General features: G+C 34.8%; 2 protein-coding genes across 2 annotated transcripts; one reads left to right on the top strand and one right to left on the bottom strand.

The window, feature by feature from the left end:
- Positions 1–2,251: 2,251 nt before the first annotated feature.
- On the top strand, positions 2,252–10,380 carry LOC130955042 (uncharacterized). The gene is made up of 15 exons (XM_057881818.1): positions 2,252–3,423; positions 3,555–3,610; positions 3,960–4,018; positions 4,138–4,209; positions 4,384–4,464; positions 4,672–4,779; positions 5,232–5,294; positions 5,426–5,506; positions 6,196–6,261; positions 6,845–7,000; positions 7,459–7,551; positions 8,297–8,335; positions 8,628–8,710; positions 8,932–9,004; positions 10,071–10,380. The coding sequence occupies exons 1-15, from the start codon at positions 2,495–2,497 to the stop codon at positions 10,239–10,241; spliced, it is 2,130 nt and encodes a 709-aa protein (XP_057737801.1). The 5' UTR covers positions 2,252–2,494; the 3' UTR covers positions 10,242–10,380.
- On the bottom strand, positions 10,279–12,926 carry LOC130955043 (ATP-dependent 6-phosphofructokinase 3-like). Its single transcript, XM_057881819.1, has 11 exons — positions 12,662–12,926; positions 12,505–12,551; positions 12,373–12,412; positions 12,092–12,292; positions 11,758–11,970; positions 11,603–11,671; positions 11,380–11,509; positions 10,970–11,241; positions 10,838–10,886; positions 10,594–10,748; positions 10,279–10,518 (listed from the first exon to the last, which is right to left on the bottom strand). The coding sequence occupies exons 1-11, from the start codon at positions 12,746–12,748 to the stop codon at positions 10,369–10,371; spliced, it is 1,413 nt and encodes a 470-aa protein (XP_057737802.1). The 5' UTR covers positions 12,749–12,926; the 3' UTR covers positions 10,279–10,368.
- Positions 12,927–14,431: the final 1,505 nt, after the last annotated feature.

Genomic DNA, 14,431 nt, shown 5'->3' with positions numbered 1-14,431 from the left:
TTCATTTGTTTCAATTTCTTTTTTGTTTCTGCTTTTTTTACGATGTCCTGAAACAGTAGAAATATTAGTTTACAACATCTACATAAATAAAATACACCCAAATTAGAGAAGGTATTCTGTTCACTTACCATATGTCCATCTATTTCTGTTCTCGTCCTTGCAACCAACTGCTCTCTATTCTAGTTGCTAACCCAGGGCAGTCCAGGATTTTCTTTTCCTTCCTTGTCTTTGTTTTTTGCCAGATGAAAATAGATTATCATCAAGGCAAAGAGGCAGCCTTCGATTGATTTTTTCTTTTTCAGACGGTAATTATTTATGCCTTTGATGATGAAATTCAGCATATGGGCTCTCCAGTTACCCTCCGTTATTTTGTTCATCTTAAAAATTGGAGCTATGTGCACAGGAGAGATTTTGTTTATTGTTGTTGGCAACAAGAATGCCATCTGAATATAGAGGATGAAAATTCTCTCGAACATCAGGCGATCTTGTTCATTTTCAACACCAATACTCATGTTCTCATTGGTCAAATTCTTTAGAGTCTTCCACTGGAACCTTCTAAAAATTAGTTTGTTCTCTTCAAAAAGTTTCTTATAACTCACTTTATCAGGAAATAGATCTCCTAAAAAAAATAATTTACACTTTAAATCACTTTAAATACACCCAAATATCACTCATATACACCTATGTTTATTTCTTGATTACATGATAGCAGAATAAGATATTATAAAAAATGAAAGTATAAAAGTTTTCTGTAATCAGTTACCCCTATTGTGCTGGGTTTAACTTTAAAGGAACCATAGCTTGTTTCAAGTGTGTATTTGCCCAATTTAAAGGAGTTAGCCAACTCCTTTAACAGTTTGTGATGCACCCTCATTGGCGGGATGTGAATGAGTCCACCAAAACCTAATTTTCGAATAATCGCTTTCTTTACCTCGCTCATATTTTTAAATTTTTCACTCAATAATTTGGTGGCACACTTCAAGTCTTTGGTTTGCTGTAAAAAAAAAACAAAATTAGAGTCATTTAAATAACATATATTTGTATTAGAAAAAATTGACTTGTTCTAAGACATATATTTATGCTTACATTGTATTTTTTTCACCTTAGTTCTTGGTTGCCATTTTTACTGCAATGAAAAAGAGATACTGTCAATAGATAAAAAATACACCAAAATATCAGAGATATACACCCAAATATCAGCCACATACACCCAAATTCAGTCTTATAAACATTTTGTTTTTCTTTCAATTAAACGAAATTAAATGAGTTCAAAATCATATTCCAATCAACTAAATATGCATAAAATGACACTACAAGGTCAAGCACAATTAGAACAGGACCAGTTAGACTTTAATACTCCTAATATATATCAGTCCCATACACCTTTACATTTTTTTGGATTACATGACATTATATGAGTTCAAAAAGATATTTAAGTTCAAAATGTCACTAGAACCAACAGTCGCATTCCAAGTCCAACATATACACCCAAAAATCTGCCATATACACCCAAAAATCATTTAGAAGAGGAAGAGTCTTTCATGTAAACATGTAAACATGCACAATACAGAGTATACAAACCTACTTAAAAAATATGTAAACATGCACAAAACTTGTACCAGAACAGATCAAAACACACGTTAAAACATTCACTAGAAGTATGTAAAATAGCGTAAATGAAGAACAGTTCCATCAGAACAGTAATATAAGATCTAAACCAAGAACAGTGAAACAGAAAGAGAAATACGGACGATACAGTGCTTCAATTTCGAAATCAGAAACAGAAATGTTAAAAACTTAGAAGAACAGTAAAACAGTACCTTGAATAATGTTTGTTCGTTTTTTTTTTTTGGTTTTTTGGATGGAGATTTGTATGTTTTTTTCTTGATTTCTTCTACTTTTTGCGAGGAATTAGAAGGTTTCTTTAGAATTGCTGTTGGTTTTAAATGTGGCTTGAATCTCGACGATTTAGGTATTGATTGAGGAAGAAGATGAAGAGTCTCTCATAATGAAAGCGTTTTGGAAAAACGAAATGGTTGAATAAGGCACAAGTGTTTACGCTCAATTATAGAGGAGTGTAGTGCGCGTGCTTTTTGTGGGACTTGGATTAACTTGAATAATTTGTAAGGCAAAAAGATTTGTATGTGTAACAGTTTCGTATAAAATATAAATTTAACCATTGACGAGACAAAAAATAAATGTAAAAAATAAATGATAGTAAGATTAACGGGAGAGACTGAGAGTAGAACGCTGATTTGAATTTCATGGAGAAGACAGAGAATTGAGCCAAGCTCTATGAGGAGGAGAAAATGCGCGGTTACACCCAACTGGCCAACTCACTGAAAGTTTCAAACTTGTTGGTGTCGCGGGTAACTTAGTAGTAGTGGTGCTCTCACCATTGCTGATGGTTTTCAGCTTTTCTAAACATAACAACAACACTTTTCTCTCTCTCTCTCTCTCCCTCTCTATTCATAAACCCTAGAAATCAATCACTATGACACTGTTTCGAAGACTCATCTTCATTGAGCACCAACGGTACCGCCTTTTCAACCTCAAATGCATTTTCTCTGCTTCTTCTTCTTCTTCTTCTCAATATCATTATCTTCGTTCCTCTCCGTTTTCCTCCGCCACCACCCCTTCCCCGCAGACGCAACCTGACGACCCCGCCCACCGTGGAACATCCCCGCGCACGAGGTGGAGCACTTACGGAGACATTTTTGACAGCCACACCAAAAGAGCCCCCGCAATCAGTGACCATGAACTAGAAGAGCATGAAGAAGATAAACAACTGAAAGAAGAAGAAGAAGAAGATAGTATTGAAAAACTTCGTTGTGCTCTCGAAAAACGTGAGAGGAGCAGAGTGAAGACCGTCAGCACAATAAATAATGACATTTTTGGCAGCCACACTGAAAGAGCCCCCGCAATCAGTGATCATGAACTAGAAGAGCGTGAAGAAGATAAACAACTGAAAGAAGAAGAACAAGAAGTAGTAGAAGAAGAAGAAGAAGATGAGGAGGGAGAAGAAGAAGTTGAAGAACCTCGTCCTGCAATCACAAAACAACGTGAGAGGAGCAGAGTGAAGAACGAGAGCTCAATTCATGGTGGAGATGTTCTTCCGGAGAGAATCATTAGCACCAAGAGAAGCGGCGGCGCGAAGGTGAAGAAGCAGTGGCTTTGCTCCAATTGCGGGTACACAGCTGGGAAATGGTGGGGGATATGCCCCTCCTGCGAGTTATCTGGTACAATGAGGGAGTTTCATGAGGCCAAGGTCACTGATGCTGATAAAAGCAGGGCCAAAAGTGGCTTGGCGGTTTGCGAGGATACCATCCGGTTGTGGCTACCGCAGAACGCTGCCGAGTTGCGTCCTATCAAATTGGAGGAGGTAAACAAAGGATTCAGTCACAAGCAGTGGAGAATCCCTTTGTAAGTTCCCTTCTTTTTGTTAGGGTTTTGCTTTTGTCCTTCTAGATCGTGTAGCCATTGCTCTTTGAAATGACATGTGCTTCTTTTCTGAAGTGTTATATTGTGTAGTTTGATGTTTCCTTTAATTTCAGGCCTGGTACTTTCGGAACTGAAGTTTCCACTGTGCTTGGTGGTGGTCTTGTACCAGGTTCAGTCCAATTTACTCAATCTACATATTTAGTATATCTGCTATCAATATGACCCTGACGATGAAAACAAACTTTAATGTTTTGTGGGTGGAACAAGTTGGAAAGACTTACTGCTTTTGCTGGTTGTCTTGATGAATGAATTGTTGCTTCACTGTCTATGACCCTAGTACGAATTATTACTTGGCATTTGATTTGAGCTAGTTGTTTGAGAAGTTATAATGGCTTTTTGTTTACTGTTTTCCGCCCCGCGGGGGGGGGGGGGGGGGAGTGTTCGTGTTTACTTGCCACTTCAGTCCAGGGTGAATTTGATGCCAATGACTAACATCATCAATAATTGTTGGTTTGAAGGCTCATTGACTCTAGTTAGTGGGGATCCTGGTATTGGCAAGAGTACTCTATTGTTACAGGTATGAATTATTTATTTGGTGGTAAACTGAATCTAGAGATCGGATTATCAACCTTTTTTTATTTATGTAGTGGTCAAGTACCACTAATGCTTTGTTTTATTGCGACTTTTGATTGGAAGATGGCAGCAATGATAGCAAAGGGTTGCAGTGAAGGCAAAGCGTCTCGAGTTTTATACGTATCTGGTGAAGAGGTTAGCTTTTATTGGGTTTCTTTCTTGCATCCTGGTATTGTAGTTTGGGATAATATTTGATTTCCCTGATGTGGGCACTGAAGTTTAACATTTGATTTGTGACTGTGCTCTGGGTTTAGAGTTGGTTGACCTTCTTTAATTTGGTTGCATTTATTTTGTTTTGTCATGTGACAGAGCCTTGAGCAAATTGGTAACAGAGCAGAACGCCTTGGGATTAAATCAGATATATATTTATATTCAAGTACTGATATTGAGGTAGAAATCTGGATTTCTTCTGATTAGTTTGCTGCTAGCATTCTTCTTGCTTTATTATTTTCTGTTTTATACATGGATTTTTATTGAAGTTGTTGTCTAGGCCCTATTAAGCGATCATTTCATGTAATAGCCTTAACTTGCGAGAAGTGTATGGTGAAGTCTAGATACTTGTATGCTTTTTTATCTTAATTTATTTCATCCTTTCAGGACATATTGAAGAAAGCTCAGCTTCTTTCCCCGCGTGCTATGGTTGTTGATTCAATACAAACTGTTTATTTGAAAGGGCTATTATCAAGTGCTGGAGGTATTTTGCAGGTGGATAATCTGGCATATTTATCTATCCTGAAGAAAATTTAAATTTATCATGAATGATTTAGCTGTTATGAACAACAAATTTCTGTTTGGATTGTCTCAAAATGATATGTCACGTGGTGTGGTGTAGTTTGGTAAACTTTTTTGGGGGTATTTAATTGGTTTTTTTTCCCCATGTTAACTTCATTTTCCTAGCATTGATCCTACTCAAATTAATGTTTTCATTATATATATATATATATATGACAAGATTCACGAGTAGTAGTTTATCCTTGCTTAAACTATTTAATTATTTATTTGGTTGACAAGTGGAACTGTCTATTTTCTTGTCATACCTTATTGTTTTAATCTGCTCATCTACTCTATCAAAAGTGGTCAAAGAGCATTACATTGTCCTTTTAACAATGAAGGGATGTTGCTTCCTTGGTAGATGACATTTCATCGGTGTGTGGCAGGTGAAGGAATGTACAGCGGCTTTGATGAGATTTGCAAAAACAACTAACATCCCAATTCTATTGGTGAGCACACCATTAATTATCATTCCTGTATAATATCTATTTGTTCTTTTTATATAGGTTTTCTGTGAACCTGAGAGAGCAGGGTTATATGATCTTGATAATTGTTTTAATTTTTTCCACCTGGTATTCAGGTTGGGCATGTGAACAAAAGTGGAGATGTAGCTGGACCTCGTGTCTTGGAGCATATTGTTGATGTTGTTTTGTATTTGGAAGTTGGTACCTAGACTACCTTCTTACATTGTACCTTCTTTGTATAGTTTTTAAACATGATTTGTGCCTATTTTTTTTTTTTAAAACAACTAGAGTACCACCCACGCTACGCGCGGTTATATAATTTATCTATATGGCTAATTAATCATAAAAATTGATATTAAAGAAATACAGAAAAGGTCTAAATTTAAACACAATGATATAAGCATGTGTAATGATAAAAGTCAATCCTTCAATTTAAATATGTTAATGTATGTCGAGAAGCTTCACTTCTTTACGAATAATAAATGTCTAGTTAGTTGCATTATAATGTTACTTATTTTTTAGTTTAAATTTTTTTGAGTTTCATTATTTTATTTGTTGGTGTATGATTATATTTTTCTTATCTAAACAAAGTGGAACAGAGGACAGTTAATAAGAGGATGGTGTATGTAGAGGAAGAGGAACACATGTCTCATAAATAAAAAAAAATTCCCATTTTTTTTGCAAGTCAATCATCAATGATCCCCTTTTGAAAATTTCAATGTTTGCAGCACCTTGTTCTTCCTAGTCGTTTACTTATTTTACTATGTTACATTTAAATTAAAACTATGCTGTCTTGTTTGCAGTACTTTTTATGTTACTAATAGCAGAATTATTGAAATCATTGAATTTAGTTAAGTTTCCTCCCATATCATCTTTTACTGGTCAGGGTGAGAAGTGTTCTTCCTACCGTATGCTCCGTGCTGTGAAAAATCGGTTTGGATCCACTGATGAGGTATGCTATTGCTACTACTTTGATGGTATGGTCTACAATGTTCTTGATATTGCCTACTTGGTTTCTACCAATACTTTTGAAAACTATCTGTCAGCAATGTGCTTAACATCTTTAATATTTCTAGATCCCATTTCTTGCATGTTTTGTTGTAAGGGATTTTACATGTCTAGTGCTGTTGCTTATCATCAATATAATTAAATAGAGAAGTTTGTGAATTATTTTACCTATCAGGATCAGGGATATGATTTTGTGGGGAATTGTTAGGCTAACTACCTTGCTGACTCAGCAAGTATGTGCGTGGGGCAGGTTCTGGGGGGTGGTGTGAATGGTGAGGAAAGGGAGTAGAAAGTGGGGTGGGCAATCATTTGGCTCAGACTACAGAGTCAGGCTGCTTTATGCCCTGAATTATTCTCGTTTTCTGCATCTCTATCCTTCTGATGCCCAATTTTTGGTTTCTTTCATATTATGTCAATTTCTCCATGTTATTTGAACTTGATATTACTTATTTCCCTCTCCCTCTTTAATAATCATGATCTGGGAAGAATGATGTTTGATATGTGTTGTCTTCAATTGGTTTCATCAGCTTGGAGTTTTTGAGATGGTACAATTGGGACTCAAGGCTGTTCCAAATGCCTCTGAAATATTTATCACTGAGCAACCAACACATTCAGATGTTTTAACTGGAATAGCTGTTACTGTACTAATGGATGGTTCAAGAACTTTCTTAATTGAAATTCAGGTAACTTTCTTTTGTGCTATCATTGATCAGAAACTAGAAGCTGTTAAGCCCGTTATGGACTTCCTTCTTTCGATTTTATATTGAGTTAGAACCCTCATCTTCCTTGCCAGTAATTGATGATATAACACAATTGTAACTTTGTAAGAAAACAATGATGCTTACAGACTTACAGTAGTCTTCCTTCAATACTTACTGATAAATTCGTGCAAGCAGTTTCTAGATTTCAGATGAATGACACATGTTAATGGGGCCTTTCAACATCCGTATTCATTCGATACTGTGCTGAGTTGTCAAAGCTCTTAATAACAAAATTGCAAATTTACAATTATGGTAGTGTTAGAAATGTCCAATACATCTTAAATTTCATCATTTTGTCTTGAGCTAATCTTCATCTTTATTATTTCTTCTCTATCATTTAGAAGAAACTATTTAGGCTGTTGTTCAATTATACTTTTCAGGCACTTTGCCTTTGTCCTTCCCCCATTCCAACTTCGTCAGTGGATCTACAAGTTAATGGGATCCCTACAAAAAGAGCTACTATGATAAAATGTGTAAGCTTTATTTTGGCTAGAATTTTGTACTTGCTTTTGTAGTTGATATTGTTATATCTAATAACCATTTATATGTCACTATCTATTAAGATTTTGTGAGAAACATGACATAATGTCAAGTCTCCATTATTAAGGTGGTCCCATTCTTGCATTGTGGACGAGTGGACTTGTGCATTGTTTGTGCCTCTAGTCTAGTGGTCTCTTGCATGATGAGACATATTTAAATATGAAAACCATTTATCTGTCTGTTTAAAAAAGTTAATCCTTTAGATGGTTTATGTTATTACTCATACAATATGGTTTACTTTCTTTTTCCTTTGCGAATTATACTCCAAATTGGTCTTTAATAATTTTTGTTTTGGACAAATTAGTCTCTAACAAAAAGAAAAAAAGACAAATTAGAGACTAATTTAATTTCTCTACCATACTACTTTTAGAAAAAATAAAGCACTAATTTGTCACTTTTTTAAAAAATAGGGACTAATTTATTCTTTTATTTTATTAGAGACTAATTTGTCCAATATTCTAAAAACAATAGAAACTAATTTGTTAACTTTCTTTAGTGACTAATTAGTCTAAAGCAAAAATTGTGAGGGACCAATTTGGGGTATTACTTTTCCTTTGTGTTCATGAGGAGAAAATGAATGAAAGGGATGCTTGGAGAGTTATACTTTTTCTTGTTTAAAATATAATTGTCTGAAATTTATTGAATTAGGTTTGATTATTGCGTGTTCTTGAACTGTAGGTTCTTATAAAGCAAGCAGGACTTAAGCTCCAAGATAATGTAAGAGTTTATAAATGTGATATATGCTTTCTAGTTTTTTTTTTTTTTTTTTTTTCACTGTTTCTCTGAGTGGATTCATGTGCTCTGTTTCCTCATAATACACATTATGTAAAAGTTGATAAAAATTTTTCCCATACTTAAACATTGACTGATTACCCATTGCTTCTTTTTTTAACCACTCAAGTACTTGTCTGCATAATAGTTATAATTTAACTGGTGGATTTGTATTCTTGTTTTTGATATTTGTATTAATTCTAATATTTTATTTCCTTGTCTTGCCTTGGTACAACAGGCTGTGTTTTTGAATGTGGTTGGTGGATGGACACTTGCAGAGACTGCTGGGGATCTTGCAATAGCAGCTGCAATTTGTAGCAGGTTCATTTTCTACATTGTTTTGAAATGATGTAAACTTGTTGGACTAACAATGCTTATGAAAGATGAGGTTCAAAGATGGTGCTATGAACCATTTCGTGCTCCTTGTTTGGATAAATAATTCTTACAGCCCGTGTTGAATAAGTAAACTGGACTGCTTTAGCTGTTCTTTCTTTCCCACTCATTAATTATTATCCATCTCCAACTCTTTTTTTCCTCTCCAGTTTCATGGAGTTCCCTATCCCAAAAGGTGTTGCATTCATAGGCGAAGTTGGCCTCGGTGGAGAGCTGCGCATGGTGAGCAAGTTCTTTTCATTAAAATTTTGCCACGTTAATATTTGAAAGCCTAACTTAGAGTCTTCACAGCAGTGTTGTGCTGGCCATTCTATTGAAGAGGTTAATGATATATTAATGTTGCATCCTATTTCCAGTTATTGAAGCTTCCTTTTTAATATTTTCTCACCAGTTCTTGTTGGATCTCCTGTATGGTTTTTTGTTGGCAGCTTCTAAAAATGATTCAAAAATTATATTATTTGCCCATGTTTTGGTAGGGCGTCAAAATGGGCCAAATCCATCGGGCCAGCCCATTTACACATTTAAATGAGTGGGTTTTACTTTTAAAATTAAGTCCGTTTAAATTTCGGGATAAACGGGCCCGAGCCCCGATTAATCCAAAAAATGACGGGTTAAACAGGCGACCCGTTTATTTTTTTTTTTACATTTTTTTCAAAAAAAGTTGCACTTTTAGCCAATATTTCTCCCAATATGACCAAAAATCCGATCCATCAACTAAAATAATACTGTTTGTTTAGAGTTTTTAACCTAAAAATGATATTTTTTGTCAAAATATTTTCAAAAAATAAAATAAAAGGGTAAACGGGCTAGCCCGTTTAACCCATTGAGTTGACAATAAACAGTCTGGGCTAAAAATTATGGCCTGCAAATGAAGCGGGCCTAAACGGCTGGGCCTAAATAGGCTGGACTGACCCGTTTGACAGCCCTATGTTTTGGACTTGATTATTTGGTCGGTATGCTTTTCACAAACAATACATGATCCATAGTTAAATAATTTTTACTACTTCATCCTTAAACTATTCACTAGAGCTTGATTGAATTTAACTAGAACCATGCATCCTACAGTAAAATTGAGGACATCATATCTATTTGTTCCATCAGAATTTTAGCTTTCATAATTTTCATTTCCTTTAAAGATGTTTGAAACAATACTTTTTTCTGAAGCTTCTAAGATCTGCAGATTGCTTTTATATATTAAGTCAAATTTTAACAAATTGGTTGTTTGGTTTATTTATTTATATATCAGGTCAGCTTGACAATCTATCGGTCTAACTATTTGATGATGCAGGTCCCAAGAATAGAGAAAAGGGTAAACACGTTGGCGAAGCTAGGCTACAGAACTTGTGTTGTACCAAAACAAGCTGAAAAGGTTTTAGAAACTGAAGGTCTAGGAAATATGAGAGTTATAGGTTGCAACAATCTGAAAGAGGTTTTGGATGCTATATTCATCACAGAATGAAAGGTCGCTAGTGTTGTGAATAACTTGTAATTTTTCATCCATTATTATCACTTGGTGTTGTAGTAATGTAGGCATCGTACTCTGCCCTTTTGTTCACATGTTTAATCAGCGTCTTTTGTGGATGTGTTTAGCTGTCTGATGTTTGGTTTTCAGTTTTTTCGTCTCTTGCTCCAACCATTTCTTTAGTGTTTGAGAAGCTAGGTTGATGAGTTGAAGCTAGTAACCTTGCCCACATCCTATCAGTTATCACAACGTTCTTCTCACCTTCATTTATCAGCTGCATATTCAAACTTGTGGTTGTGGTGAACTATAATCTTGCATGAAATGATGTAGAAGGGCAACTAGAACTTACATGAAATGGGATGTAGCAGTTTCTTCCGTTAACTGGTCCAACTGTGAAGCCTGTGTATCCAGCCATTGCACCATGAACAGCACTTTGGGCAAGTAGGGTGCAGAACACATTATCAGATGCATTGCTTGGAATAGCACGGATCATGTAAGTAGGATCTACAAAACATTTCTTCTGACTGGTTACAACATTTTCTTCCTCCAGATATATAGCAGAGCATAAAATTGTTAAATGGAAGAGATCTCACCAATGTACTTGAGACTTAGAGTCATGCTTTTACGTTTTGCGAAGTGGTCCTGCAAGCATGAAAAATCTAGCAATTCATATGATTTGACTAATTGCTATCATCTTCAACATGTTTAAGTTAAGCTTGGTTTACCTTAATTTTCTGGGATAACCAGAGACCAACATCTTGAAATAACTGATCCGGAGTAGCATCTCCCTGTACTCTCTTGATAGGAGTTGGGTTTTTAGAAAGAAGCTCTTGTCCTGCACCCTCAGCAACTACTATAACCATGTGACTCTGTTCTTTAAGTCTTTTCTCGATGAACTCCAAGAGACCACCTGGACCTTCAAGATAAAAGTGTGATTCTGGAATCAAGCAACAGTCCACATCTCTGCTGGCAAGGGTTGCATACATGGCTATAAATCCTGCATGAATGCATCAAAATCCTGTTACTGTATTCAAATACAGAATGATATAGATAACAATGAAAACATGGACTATTTCTATTTATTAAAGGGGATCAAGCATTGTTGAATTGATACATATATTGAATTGAAGCTTACCACTGTAACGCCCCATTAACTTGACAACACCAATACAATTTTCCGTACTTTCTGCTTCCACATGAGCAGAATTGATAGCTCTTTGTGCCTCTTCAACAGCAGTGTCAAAACCAATGGACTTGTCAATAACCTAATTCAGATACATAATAATAACAATGACATTCAAATAAGTGATGCATAATAGAAGTAATTCAGATATGAAATGAAATCAAGGCATCCTTACAGGGATATCATTATCAATGGTTTTTGGAATTCCAACCACTGAAACTTTCAAGCCACGCCTTCTAACTTCCTACATAAAGAAGTAAAGAACTAATCCTTATGAGTACACATTTATTTGACTTGTAAAAAGTATTGTATCCATGAAGGAAGGATTACCTCAAAAATCAAAGCAGCCTCCATCTGAGTTCCATACCCTCCAAGAATATAAACTTGATTGATGCCTCTATCCTGAATGCTATCAACAATCTTTGAGGTATCATGGCCACCATATGATGTTCCAAGTATGGTCCCACCTCTCTTATGGATATCATTCACAACCTTTGGTGTCAAAGGAACTGTGTTCCGAGAATAAAATCCGGGGTATCCTCCCTACAAATTTAAGCCAACACACAAGTTTAGTCTAAAAACAGAAAATATCGAAAATGAAAATACAAACCAAACATAGTCTTATATATTCATTAGTAATAATACATAACCAAATAAATGGTACCTCTATTCCAAGAACTCTGTGAACCCCATACATATGATACAAGCCACACACTATTTCTCTTATGACTGTATTTAAACCTGGACAAAGGCCACCACATGTGACAATACAAGCACACACTTCCTCTGAATCAAAGTATACTTTCTCAGCAGGGCCAGCACGCCTAAAATGGATTCCTCTAGGACTATTCTTGTGGACAACTATCTACATAAAAGTAACCAAAACCCAAATAAATAACCCAATAACACATCATAAGTTAGACCAGAGAGACAAGAATTGCTTGCCTGCTGTGCTACTGTGTCATCTTTATTCACATAATACTGCCTGTGGAAACATATTATAGTCACAGATTAACCAACTTTATCAGAGTTCAGTTGAATGAAAGAATCAAATTAAGGCTGAATAGGGCGACTCACTTAACAACTGCATAAGATGGATTGTCTTGTAATGGGTCAGGATATGTCTGCATGATAATCAACCAGAAAAAACAAAGAATCATATCTACTCTTAACTCAATTATGACAAAAAAAAGCAGAAAGGCACCAATTTAATGAATAAGAGTAACAGTCTCACAGGGAGATCAGGTATGTAATCAGATAGGTGAGGTACATCCTCAAGAACAAAGTCAGAAACCGAGGAATTTGCACAATCCAGAACCATGATGATGATGATGATGGTGTTACTATGTTAGCACTTAGTAGCAGAATTGGATTTTGCAATTGTTTAGGTGAGTGTGGTTAAAAGTCACAGGTATTTCAGCAGCACACCCAGAAATCATAGGAAACAAAAACATCGGGTGGACCGTACCACCTTTATGAAATCCATGTGCCATAGAATATATAAAAGGAAATAGACAGCACCATAGATATATATGAACAATGACAGTGACATATATATTTTCTCTAAATATTTATATCTTTCAAGTTATTCCTCAATTTAAATGAATGGCTAATAAGTAATAACTTTAAAACTTTGTATGAAAAGCCACAACTAATCAATAATTTATGTAATTAAGATAAAGCCACAACTAAGAGTTTGTTGTATTCATTTTATGCCGAATATTCTACTGATTATTTCACCGTCTACTACACCTAAACATATATATCTCAATAAAAAATAAAAACAGTTTAACTTTCTTACCTTAATTCAATAGCTTTTCAATGCAACTGAAGATTAAATTATTACTTCTTAGACACTTTAATTGGAGTACGAAAATTAGGAAATGTTTTATATATATATATATATGCACGTGAGTTCATTGATTAAGTTTGATTTTCATGCATAATTGTTCAATGCTTGATGAAACGGGTTAGTTAAATATCATCTTTGGCCATTATTTATCAAAGTATGGCGTCATTAGCATTGCTCGTGCTTTGTGACTCATGACTCATGCTTCACATATTAATCTTATTGCCAATACGTCAATATTGATGCAAGCAATATATATAGTTTCTTTTATGTTCTAATTATAATCCTAACCTAATACGTACAATATGATGAATCAGTGACGGAGAAAAAGTGTGTATGACTCGATCTGTCATTGTTGTAGGAGTGAAATAATCTCATATAATGATTACAAATCTCATATTTTTAGATGAAATTTCACACTATTAAAATTATCAATAATAACTAATTAATGACTACAAATTATAAAATTTATTGGCTTCCTAGCACTCCTCTTGTATAAAAGAGAGGAGGGATCATTTATATGATTAGATTGTGTGTGGTTTGTATGAAAGGTAACGAAAATTGAATGATAGGATCAATAGAAGAGGGTCAAATAGTAATGGTAGGAGTAGTGTTTGGGACATATGACTTGGCAAGAATTGAGGAGTGGAACTAGTGGGTTCATTGTTTTTTACCAATGGGAATATGAATTCATGAAAAATAATATATCCTTTAGAATTATTTTGATAACTAAAAAATATAGTTTTGTGTACTGTAGGATCAAATTTTGATCAATGACTTAAAAGAGTTAAAATAAACAAAATTTCAAAAAGAGTATTAAAATTAAGAATAGAAGATGAAACTCTATTACCAAATTAGATTAGTCTAATAATTAGTTCACTAGTCTGTTTAAATAAGTGTTAGGGGTTCGAATTTTACCTTGTGTATATAATAACTCATTAACTAGCGACAAATCTTTAAGTTGAGCTCCGATCCGCACCAGATTAATCCTTGGCCTGCTGGATTGAGATTTTAACACAACTTCTTTGATGAATTATCCCTTTTGATGAATAAAAATTATTTAATAAAAATTCAGGACCATTATTGAAACAGATAATTTTAACGTTTGAATTAAATTGAGCCTGTACTAAATTAATGAAATTTTTAATGTGTTGA

Source organism: Arachis stenosperma, chromosome 10, assembly GCF_014773155.1.
Source record: "Arachis stenosperma cultivar V10309 chromosome 10, arast.V10309.gnm1.PFL2, whole genome shotgun sequence".
NCBI lineage: Eukaryota > Viridiplantae > Streptophyta > Magnoliopsida > Fabales > Fabaceae > Arachis > Arachis stenosperma.
This window is presented reverse-complemented; position numbering and strand designations above follow the sequence as displayed.